This window comes from Bufo bufo, chromosome 2 (genome assembly GCF_905171765.1).
Source record: "Bufo bufo chromosome 2, aBufBuf1.1, whole genome shotgun sequence".
NCBI classification, from domain to species: Eukaryota; Metazoa; Chordata; class Amphibia; order Anura; family Bufonidae; genus Bufo; species Bufo bufo.
Window position 1 is genome coordinate 265,769,863 of NC_053390.1, and position 12,454 is coordinate 265,782,316.

General features: G+C 42.1%; 1 protein-coding gene across 3 annotated transcripts in view; it reads left to right on the plus strand.

Moving 5' to 3' along the window:
* PITPNB (phosphatidylinositol transfer protein beta) overlaps window positions 1-8,663 on the plus strand; it is a 57,594-nt gene extending 48,931 nt beyond the window's left edge. The window contains exons 10-12 of one of the 3 annotated variants that reach the window (XM_040416541.1): window positions 3,460-3,582; window positions 6,334-6,424; window positions 6,761-8,663. In XM_040416541.1, the coding sequence (XP_040272475.1) occupies window positions 3,460-3,582; window positions 6,334-6,381 (171 nt within the window). In that variant the 3' untranslated portion in view covers window positions 6,382-6,424; window positions 6,761-8,663. The remainder of the gene's footprint in view (window positions 1-3,459; window positions 3,583-6,333; window positions 6,425-6,760) is intronic. The other 2 variants (XM_040416542.1, XM_040416540.1) reach the window with 2 other exon arrangements.
* Window positions 8,664-12,454: the final 3,791 nt, after the last annotated feature.

Here is a 12,454-nt window from a genome sequence, read left to right on the forward strand (position 1 = left end):
GACCACAGAAGACTATTTTTGTAAATTTCTAACGTCCATAATATCCCTTTTTTTGAGTTTTGTTCCTACAGAAAATGTATGCAGAGTTGTACTCATTGCTTTTTTTATGCTGTGACAATTTTTGACCATTATGATTTTTGGTGTTTGTCAAATACCAGTTATGTTTTATCCTTCAGTCCAAGTATCATTCATAGGGCTCATGCACACGAACGAGTGCCGCCTGTTCCGTGCAGTGGGGATCGCAAATTGCAGACCCATTCAACTTGAATGGGTCCATGTTCTATTTTTTACGGTGTGGAGGCATAGAGAGAAAACCATAGAAGCGTTCCGTGCCTCTGTTCCACACCGCACCTTACGGATTGCAGACCAATTCAAGTGAATGGGTTTGTGTCTGTGATACGGTGCACAAACGGCTGGTGCCCGTATATCGCTGACCTGTTTGAAGGACGCAATACGGGCATCGGCAGACAACGGTTGTGTGCATGAGTCTATACTGTGCGGTATAAGTACCTCCTCATCTTCCTCATTCCCAATCCTTGTCCAGCCCTAATGGGTCTGGCAGCAGTTGGTTTCTTCTCACCTTCCTGTGGCAGCAAATATGTATTGTTGGCTGTTTGTAACATTATATAAAACTATTGAGAAAAACTGTGGTTGACTTGGTCTTAGGATCCGTTTAGACGTCTGCAAGTGTTTTGCGGATCCGCAAAACACTTGATACCGGCCGTGTGTGTTCTGCATTTTGCAGACCGCACATGGCCGGGCCTGTGATAGAAATGCATATTCTTGTCCGCGATTGCGGGCAAGAATAGGACAAGCTCTATCTTTTTTGCGAGGCTATGGAACAGAACTACAGATGCGGAGAGCAGAAGGTTTGCTGTCTGCATCTTTTGCAGCCCAATTGAAATGAATTGGTCCGCACCCGTCCCACAAAATTGTGGAACTGATGCGGAACCTGAACTACAGACGTCTGAGTGGACCTTTTTAACCCCTTTAGGGACCCATGATGTACCGGTACGGCATGGTTCCCAAGTCCTAAGGACCCATGACGTACCGGTACGTCATGTATAGTTCTGATCACCGCCGCCAGGTGGGCGGTGATCGGAACCCTGTACCTGCTCAAATCATTGAGCAGGCACCTTGGCTAAATGCGCCGACACGGACCCCCCCCCTCCCCCCGCATCGGCAATTGCTGCAAACCGCAGGTCAATTCAGACCTGCGGTTTGCGGCTTTTACCTGGTGCGGCGGCGGTGGTGCCATCGGGTCCCCATGGGGGGCTGTAGGGGGGACCCGATGACATGGAAGGCAGCGTGATGCGTTTGCCCACCAAAATAGTACCAATCTAACCGTCCCTTCATCCCGCAAAAAATGAGCCCCTACCTGAGACAATCGCCCAAAAAAAAAAAAAAACTATGGCTCAGAATATGGAGACACTAAAACATAATTTTATTTTGTTTTCAAAAAGCTGTTATTGTGTAAAACTTACATAAATAAAAAAAAAAGTATACATATTAGGTATCGCCGCGTTCGTATCGACCGGCTCTATAAAAATATCACATGACCTAACCCCTCAGATGAACACCGTAAAAAATAAAAAAAAGTGCTAAATAAACCATTTTTTGTCACCTTACATCACAAAAAGTGTAATAGCAAGCGATCAAAAAGTCACACGCACCCCAAAATAGTGCTTATAAAACAGTCATCTCATCCCGCAAAAATCATACCCTACCCAAGGTAATCGCCCAAAAAATTATGGCTCTCAGACTATGGAAACACTAAAACATGATTTTTTTTTTTGCTTCAAAAAAGAAATCATTGTGTAAAACTTACATAAATAAAATAAAAAAGTATACATATTAGGTATCGCCGCATCCGTGACAACCTGGTCTATAAAAATATCACATGATCTAACCTGTCAGATGAATGTTGTAAATAACAAAAAATAAAAACGGTGCCAAAACAGCTATTTCTTGTTACCTTGCCTCACAAAAAGTGTAATATAGAGCAACCAAAAATCATATGTACCCTAAACTAGTACCAACAATACTGCCACCCTATCCCGTAGTTTCTAAAATGGGGCCACTTTTTTGGAGTTTCTACTCTAGGGGTACATCAGGGGGGCTTCAAATGGGACATGGTGTAAAAAAAAAACAGTCCAGCAAAATCTGCCTTCCAAAAACCGTATGGCATTCCTTTCCTTCTGTGCCCTGCTGTGTGCCCGTACAGTAGTTTACGACCACATATGGGGTGTTTCTGTAAACTACAGAATCGGGGCCATAAATATGGAGTTTGGTTTGGCTGTTAACCCTTGCTTTGTAACTGGAAAAAAATTATTAAAATGTAAAATCTGCCCAAAAAGTGAAATTTTGAAATTGTATCTCTATTTTCCATTAATTCTTGTGGAACACCTAAAGGGTTAACAAAGTTTGTAAAATCAGTTTTGAATACATTGAGGGGTGTAGTTTATAGAATGGGGTCATTTTTGGGTGGTTTCTATTATGTAAGCCTCGCAAAGTGACTTCAGACCTGAACTGGTCCCTAAAAATTGGGTTTTTGAAAATTTCTGAAAAAGTTCAAGATTTGCTTCTAAGCCTTGTAACATCCCCCAAAAATAAAATATCATTCCCAAAATGATCCAAACATGAAGTAGACATATGGGGAATGTAAAGTAATAACTATTTTTGGAGGTATTACTATGTATTATAGAAGTAGAGAAATTGAAACTTGGAAATTTGCAATGTTTTACACATTTTTGGTAAATTTGGTATTTTTTTTTAAATAAAAATGAATTTTTTTTACTTCATTTTACCAGTGTCATGAAGTACAATATGTGACGAAAAAACATTCTCAGAATGGCCTGGATAAGTCAAAGCGTTTTAAAGTTATCACTACTTAAAGTGACACTGGTCAGATTTGCAAAAAATGGCCAAGTCCTTAAGGTGAAATAGGGCTGAGTCCTTAAGGGGTTAAAGGGGTTGTCAAAGAACGACAGCTTATCACCTTTCCACAGGATAGATGACTATCTGATTGTGTGGGACCCTTACAATCCCAAAACCAAGAGTGCTTATGCCCCTTGTTTGAATAGAGTGGGCAAGCTCACTGCCACTCCATGCAAACTGTATTGCATTCTATTGGAGATAGCCAATAGCACTTGGATGTCTTCAGCAATTCCATAGGCTGTCAATATAGGGTCACTGTGCATGCTTGAGCATCACGCCATTCAAAAAGGTGACACGGAACCCCTGTATGATCGGTGGAGGTACACCAATCAGACACATCACCAGTCCCGTGGATAGGTGTAAAGCTGTCATTTTTGGACATGTCTCAAGAATCTATTTTCTGGGCAGATACTTGCCTAAGGCCTACTTAGGAGTGATGGCTGACTGACTGGTTCTAAAGTTAGAGAACGCTGCATTCTGTGAACCTGATTTTGACTTTATGGGATTTTATATTTTTTTAAGCAAGAAAAACGAATATTTACGAACTTTCATCGTCAGTTGTTCTGCTGGATTGACAAATGGATTGACCTAACAATGGAAGACATCAGGCGAATGGAGGATGAAACACAGAAAGAGTTAGAAGCGGTGAGAATTTCTATGAATATTTCTGTACTTTTATTCGTCAGTATTTTCTTTCAAGTGCACACCAGGAATGCTGGGAAACCATGGGGAAGTGGTATCGTTCTGAATGGGGCTGTACTATACTTAACCTATGGAAGATTTACCCCTTTAAAGGGTTGGCCCATTTGGGACATGGGTGGCATATTGCTAGAATATGCCATCAATGTCAGATGGCCTCTGGGACCCGCTCCTATCTACAGAACGGAGCCCCCAAAGTGAAGTAGAGCACACATGCATGCATGGCATGCTTTCCCCAACTCCATATCGGTGAATGGAGAATGCTCTGTTCACTTCGGGGGTCCCAGATATGAGGCCCGCACCTATCGGTCATTGATGGTATATCCGTGCGATATGCCTTCAATGTCCCAGATGGAAAGAGCCCTTTAAGCTTAAATGAGTTTTCTCTCTTTCCCCAGATGAGGGCCTAAGTGTCTAATTGCTAGGGGGTCTTATAGTTTTCTAATTTGAAATGAGCTCTAGTGACTGTCTCTCCCTATTGACTGCTGTGGGACTGCCAATGCTGTACTCGACAGTCCCATAGAAGTGAATAGTCTGCTGGTGTTCAGCTCCATTCGCTTAGCTGTAGGGACACCCGTTCTCATGGGAGTCCCAGCAGTTTAGTCCAAAGCGATCTCATAAGTGTTAGGGGGGAAACCACTTTAAGACCAGGTCCAAACACTGCTAATCCACAGCAAAATGTTGATGCAACTTCACTGTGGATTTCACCCTGGTTGAAACGGAGATGCTGTGGATTCAAAGATCAGCACCGCAGGTCAGTGGAAAAATTTTGCAGGATCCACATCGCATCCAAGTTTTTTTTTTTTTGTCCTGTGTGGTCCTATCCTTACTATGGAAAAGCACAGGATTATGATTAAATCTAAAGTGGAAGGGGATGCATTAGATCAGCATATTGTCCGAGATTAGCAACAATTCTGATACGAAAAGGGATGGTGTAAAATAACTAAGCATTATTACCGGACGATTGCCCACTCCTCCAGCACCGCCTGTTAATATTTCTTCACAGGGTGAGTCTGTTGAGGCCAGTGACTGGCTGCATTTTCTGCAGCAGCCCATGGGGAGGATCGGAATGGCAGCAGTGGGCGATTTAACAGACAAGTCATGCTTATTTTGTTATTTTACGCCTTAGTTTTGCTAATCTTGAACAACCACCTCTTGATGGAGTCTTGACTTCAGATTTCATGTTTTCCAGCATTCTGGTTGGATGTTACAACCAGCAGACACAATTTTAAAATATGCAGTCACAGCCTAAAACAGTCCTTTCTCCGCCTCTAACAGTAGTTATGGCTGTTTGCAGTTGAAGGATGGATTGAAGCATGTGCCACCTGCTGAATAACTAACTCAGTGGATATAGTAAATTTATTAATTACATTCAGTCACAAAAGTATTAAAAGTATTTAGATCCAGGTCCTGGTCTGAAAAATGTAGAATATTTTGATGGGACAACCTCCTTTAATCTTTCTGTAAATGAAACATTCTACAACTTTGTGATATATACTTTCTTACCATTTTCAAGATTTGTTTGCTGTCAGTGAATGAGAGCATTCAGTAGAGTCAGTCAGCTGAGAAGTGTATCCAGTACTGGCTGTATACTGTTGGGGTCCATTCAGACATCCGTAGTGTATTGCGGGTCCGCAATTTGTGGATCCGCAATACACCCGGTCGGCACCCCCATAGAAATGCCTATTCTGGTCCGCAATTGCGGACAAGAATAGGACATGTTGTATTATTTCTTCCGGAGCTGCGGATCGGAAGATCGGATGCGGAGAGCACATAGAGAATGAATGGGTCCGCACCAGTTCCGCAAAATTGTGGAACAGATGCGGACCCATTTGCGGACGTGTGAATGAAGCCTTAGGCTGGATTTGGATGCCGGTTCCGATTCTCATGCACATGGATGTCCGCATGGTGCCCGGGTCCCCCCCCAAGACCCATTCTCTTGAATAGGGCCTCGTGCACACCAGCCCCTAACAGGTATGTACCCTTATTACGGCACAGATCGGAAGCCAATGGAAGCACTAGAGTACTCCCGTGGGTTTTCTGTTCGTGCCTCCTCACCACTAAAAAGTTGTGCATGCATGTCCGCAGACGGCGGGCACATGGTCGGTGTGCATGAGGCCTAAGTCTTGGATGAAAAACTGATAAGAACGGTGCATGTTTCAAAAAAATGGAGGTATGAATTTGCTCATTTACTTCAATGGGTCCATGTGCATTGCGTGTAGTCTGGATAGCACACGGATGTAAACCACAGCCGTCTGAGTCCGGGCTAAACTAAACATCGTGGGCTCCACTGTCTGAGATTTGTACCGCTGCTGAGGGTGCATATGGATAAAATACTGATTACTGATTTTGGCCTGATTTCCGCTCCTGAATCTTTACAAAATGTGAAGCAATTCCCCCAGCAATGCATCTGAATTTAGAAAAAAAGTAATGACCATGTCGTGGATTTTATCATTTGCAGCATGTTCATTACTTACATTGATTCCCTCTGCCCGCTAACTAGCAGTTTTTTTTCCTATACAGACAGCGTGCATATACAGCATCATGTTTGGCCCATACCTGGCCACGTGTACTTCTTCCAGTTTTCCGTGGTGGGCTCCTCATAGATGGGAAGACTATACTCTCTCCTATCGATCTGTGTTTATTTTTCAGTGATTTCCTTCTGTTGAGCAGCTTTTAATTTCATTCCACATTTAGATACGTAAGAAGGGTCCTGTTCGAGGTACATCTGCGGCAGACACCTAAACAAGCCAAGTCTAGTTACAGGGGGCAGTATTGAGGTCTGTGAGTAAGTAGCGGTCACATAATATGGTGGTGGTCCTATACTACTTCATATGCCAGAACACTTGGCCCAGTCTTCTGCTCTGTCTATTGCTGCACGTTTCTTTGGATTTTCTGTAATGGCTTCCATATCTTCACCTTGCATATCTGCTTGCCTTGTGGGAGTTGAAGCGTGATATGGCTCGCTCCAGTATTAAACGCCTCTCTCCCAAGCACTGATTTAATATTCTTATTCAGGGGGAATTTGCAACTTTGGGCTCATGCTACTTGAAGATTATGTCTTAATCCCCACCATATCACATGGTTTTAATATTTTTTTTAATTTTATTATTTTCTGATGCAGCTACGCAACCAAGGTCAAGTGAGAGGAACAAGTGCTGCCAATGACGAATGAAGACGGACCTGACCAAACCGCATGCAGAATTGTCATTTACATCTGTGTTTATATACCTGTAGGGTTATAGCTATATAAACACGCTCTGAGCATCAACTACTTAAGTGTACTGTACCTGACATGAGCAAAAAAAACAACCCGTAAAGGTGCACTGCATATGACTAGTTTACAAACCCGATGAATGTCACTAGCATTGTAAGGCACGGACTCCTGACAGCCAGGCCATCGTTTTTGCAAAACCTGTTCCACTTTTAATTATTTTAGTTCAATGTCAGGCAAATAAACTGCTATTTTGGTCTGTTACAGAATTTATCAAATAGTAATAATTTGATGGAATTGTTATTACGTCGCGTATAATTGGGCTTAGAATGAACTTTTACCTGACACTCACTGGAGCGGAGGCCAACGTCATCAAATAGTTCCGAAGCACTGGTATAAGCTATGTACTGTTGGGGTAAATTTTGATTTTAAGAGGACCTATCACCTCCCTTGACATATCTATTTTAGTAACTGCTTGAATTCCCCATGTCATAGCAATTGAGGAGCATCTATTCTTATTGCGCTATGTTGTGCCCTTCCTGCCTATGAATAAAGGTACAACTGGGTGTTACCAGTTAGGGGTTTGTCCCATATAGTCTATATTGCCGGAACTGATTGGATACTGTCAGACTTAGAGCAGGAATAATAGAGGAACATAGAGGCACAAGAAAAGATTCTCCATGTTGAAGACCATTATTTAAAACAGACCTGTCGGTAGAGGGAACAGGTCCTCTTTAAAGCCAAAATGCCCTGTAGGTCATATATTCTTTTTTTTTTTATCAGATTTCATTTGCTATTGCAGGGAATAGCTTTGGTTTCATTGGTAACATTTTTTTGTCAAAATTTGTAGAACAAGATGGGATTTTATTGGGTTTGCTGATCTCCGTCCCAACTTTGGACGTATTGCTTATTTTAGGGAGATGTGTCTGTCTTGCTGGGATCTTGTCCCCCCCACCCTTTTGTCTAAATGGAGCAGAATATAAGAAAAGTACTGGTGAAACAATGTATCAGGTGAGAGTATCCGCTAGGACCTGGTGGTTCTGGTGTATCGTTTCCCCAGTAGTTTTCTGGATGGTGTCTGGTAGACATCAGACACTTTCACCGGTGTGTGTGTGTGTGTTCCTTCTTTCACTACTTCTATCCTTAGATTCCCCCTTTTTCTTGGAACGAGGCTCACACACACCGTTGAAAGACGTTGCTTATTTCAGATGTTGCCGTTTTGGATCTATGCATACTGTGTCATTTCTACGTTATTTGTGCTTTCCAGCTCTATGTGTAAAACAAATATTTAATATATAAAACCCTTCACTAGAAGTTAAACTGTGCGAGTGAGAGAGGTTAAGATAATGTTATACAGTTCGGTTGTAGATATGTCTGCAGTAGATTTTTATAATGGAGCATGTTGAATGCTTAGCATTTGGGGTATTAAAATGAAATCTAAAAGAAATATTTTAGGAGCGATGGGAAAGATTTTTTTACAAAAGGTTTAGCTAGAACTGCAACCTTAAACTCTCGTAGTGTGTGTTCACACTTGCCTTTACATTACGGCCCTGTAGTAAATGCCCCTCGGTCGACCTGATTATTCTAGACATAAAGCTATACATCTTGATGGCTCTTATTATCATGATCCAGATATTGTTTCCCTCTGGTGGGAATTACAGAGTCAAACATGAGGAAATGTTGCAGTCTTGGTTCAGATTTTAATATTCAGGGGAACTTTTAATGAATGTAAAATGTCAAGAATTGCAGTCTGGTGTGAACAGTATGTTAATTAAGTGTAAGTAACCAATAAATTTGATCACCAAATATGAAAGCTGTTCTACATTTTAATGAGGACTCTTTATTTTAAATCTATTTGTATCAATTACTTAAAGGGGTAGTCTATCATTTTGATATTTACCCTATCCTCAATGGGAGCACCGTTGCTAGTACCAGCACCGGCCACTGCACATTGGATAGAACTGTATATAATTTTGTCGCTGACTTTTGGTGCCAGAGCTACAAGGTAACAGCAGATTGGCGGAGGTCTGACACTGATCTCATAAGGCTATCCTGAGAATAGGCCATCAAAATCCTGGACAGCTCTATTAAAGGCTATGGACACCATTGCACTGATTCTTTTTTTCCCTGTTGTTCATTTGCATCCTAAATGTAAAATTAATCAACTTTCTGAGTAATCTTTTAAAAAGTTGTGCTTCTGCAGAGTGTGTGTAAGTCCTTCACGTTGCTGGTGGTGCTGCAGGATCTGGCATAAATCCATCAGAGCTCTGCTCCTGACAACTCTGGCTGGGTTCACATATATAATAATTTTCATGCCTCAGCCGAACTACTGATGACAATTTTGTGGACCAGTCCGGTATCTGTAGCCTGAAAGGTCCACACAGAAAAAATTTGCATACTTTGAGTTTCTGTTTGGTGCTGGGAGACATCTGACTTTACAACCGATGCAGCAGATGTCTGCAATGATGACATCGAAAACCATGGGTAAAAGTGGTTGGACACATATATGGGAACTTAGGCTTGTTCTTTACTCCTTTTCCCAGTATGAGTTATAAGGAAGTTGTACAAGGCACATGCAAGTCTTTTGCAGGAAGTCCCCAGGGAAATACAGGCAGGTCGTAAAGTGCACAAATGGCAGTACCTGCATACAACATGGGGCCACTTAGTTTTTTTTTTCAGGGCCTCTTTAACCACCTAACCGTTTTCCTTGAGCTCAGCTTGGGCTGAAGCACTCAACTGTTCTGTCCGAGCCCAGCTCGGGAGGGGGTGGTCTGCTTTAGCTGCTCATATCACTTGATTGGTAGAAGCTAGAGACATGGGTTTGGCTGCCATTCCAGGCTTTTATTCAAGACCAAAATGACAGCATTAGCACAACATAAGCATGAGAGATCATCGTTGGACATCACTAAAACCTGCTTTTACTTTCACTTTCAGCTGCATTCACTACATCCTGATTTCTAACTGCAATATCTTCCCATATCACTAGCTGCTATGTATCCTGAGTTATGAGCAGCTAAAGCAGCTGCCCCCCTCCCATTCAGTCTGCAGTTGGACAGTTGACAGCCTGCAGGAGGAAAGAAATATAATAAAAAAAAGTGTCAAATTTCTATAATCATTAGTGTTGAGTGAACTTGTGTTTCAAGTTCGGGTTATCTAAAAATTACGTTAAGGATTCCGCTACCATGGACCATAAGTTCGCTCATCCCTAATAATCATCAGTGTAGTGACCCACCTAATAAAGTTATGTTACTTATACCACACAGTGAACACTAAATAAATTCCACAAAATAATATCAAAATGTAATTATAAATATCAAAAATAAATTAACATTGTATATACCCCAAAATGGTTCCTAAAAAAAACCTATAACTAATCCTGCAAAATAAAAAGCTTAGAAGAAAAAATTTCAAAGTTATGACTGCTGGAACACGAAAGGGGGAAATTTTACTCGTCCTTAAAGGTGTTATCTAAAACCTATAGGGCCCCTCAAACAGATTGTACTTACCTGGTTTCCTAGCACCAGTATAACTTCTGATGCCGGTACGGCCTCTGCATCTCCATGTCGTGCAGACAGATGAAAACATCTGTGGCTGGGATGGGGGGTGGGCAGCCAATAGCGGGCCGCTGCGACTCGATTCTAGGGAGACTCATTCCCGTTGTGGCCTGCTATTGGCAGCCCCCTCCACGCCGGATGTTTTCATTCATGCGGCGTGTGTGCTGAGGAGCGAGGTAAATACAATCTGTGTGAGGGGGCCGGGCATTTGGGGGGGGGGGGGGGCATTTATAGGTCTTGGATAACCCTATTAAGGCTAAAATTAAGTCACTAAGGGCTCATGCACACAAATGTATTTTTTTGTTCGTGTCTGTTCAGTTTTTTGTTGTTTTTGGGCTGTTAGAAAATAGCTGTGCTGGTACCCCAGAGACTGTTCAATACACGGTGCCCGTAATCCAATCCATCAAAATATGCACTGTCAAAGCCATATGAGTCCTGCGGTGTGCCCCTACAGCAGTTTATGACCATATATTTGGTGTTTCTGTATTCAGGAGAAAATGGGTAACAAGTTATTGGGTGCTTTTTCTCCCTTTACCCCTTGTGGAAATGAAAAATTTGTCGCTAATGCAACATTTTATTGGAAGAAGTTAAATTTTTCATTTTCACAGCCAAGTGTTTCTAAATTCCGTCAAAGTGCTTAGTACACTTACTAAATTCTTTGAGGGGTGTGGTTTCCAAAATGAGGTCACTTTTGGGGGGGTTTTCACTGTAGGGATACCTCAGGGTCTCTTCAAATACAACATGGCACCCAAAAACCATTTCAACAAAATCTTCCCTCCAAAAACCATATGTTGCGCCTTCCCTTTTGACCACTGCCATGTCCCCATAGAGCAGTTCTATTTAACTGTTAACCCTTGCTGTGTTGTAGGGTTTAACATAAAGAAAGATTGAGTTTTTTTGCAGATTTTTTTTAAGGGCTATGCACACAGCCATTGCTGTGGATCAGCAATACACAGATACCGGCCATGTGTATTCCACATTTTGTAAAACGGACAAGAATAGGATGGTCTATTTTTCTGCAGGGCCGCGGAATGGACATCTTTTGCGGCCCTATTGGAGTGAATGGGTCCGCATCCGACCCGCAACTCCTGTGGCTAGGATGCGGACCAAAAATACATTTGTGTCCATGAGCACCTAACATCTGGGTTAGGGTATTTTCACACTTGCGGCAGGACGGATCCGACAGGCTGTTCACCATGTCGGATCCGTCCTGCGGCTGTTTCGCCGTGCCCCCGGGCCGCCGCTCCGTCCCCATTGACTATAATGGGGATGGGGGCGGAGCTCCGGCGGTGCACGGCTTAAGGCCGCCGGACTAAAATTACTGCATGTCAGGTTTTTTAGTCCGGCGGCTTTCTCCGTGCACCGCCGTGCTGCGCCGGAACTCCGCCCCCATCCCCATTATAGTCAATGGGGATGGAGCGGGGGCACGGCGAACAGCCACAGGACGGATCCGACATGCTAAACAGCATGTCGGATCCGTCCTGCCGCAAGTGTGAAACTAGCCTTAACAAAGCTTGTAACATCAGTTTTGAATAATTTGGTTGCTGTTTCTAAAATGAGTGGTTTTTATTATATAAGCTCCTCAAAATCACTTTATAACTGAATTGGTGCTGAAAAAAAAATGGTTTTGGAAATTTTATTGAAAATTAGAAAAATTGCTTCAAAAAAATCGAAGCTTTCTAACGTCCTAAAAAAATATAATGACCTTTACAAAATGATGCCATCATAAAGTAGACATAGGGAATGTTGACTGATGACCATTTTATGAGATATTACTATCTGTCTTAAAAGTAAAAACATTCAAATTTAGAAAATTGTGAATGTTTTAAAATATTCTGTAAAGTTTGAATTTTTTAAATAAAGGAAAAAGAATTGACCCACATTTACCGCTAACATGAAGTACAATATGTCACCAGTAAACAATCTCAGAACCTGTTAAGTAAAACTATTCCAAAGTTATTACCACATAAAGTGACTCATGTGAGATTTACAAAAATAGGCCTGGGAAGGAAGGTGAAAAATGACCTGGAGTAGAAGGGGTTAATATGAC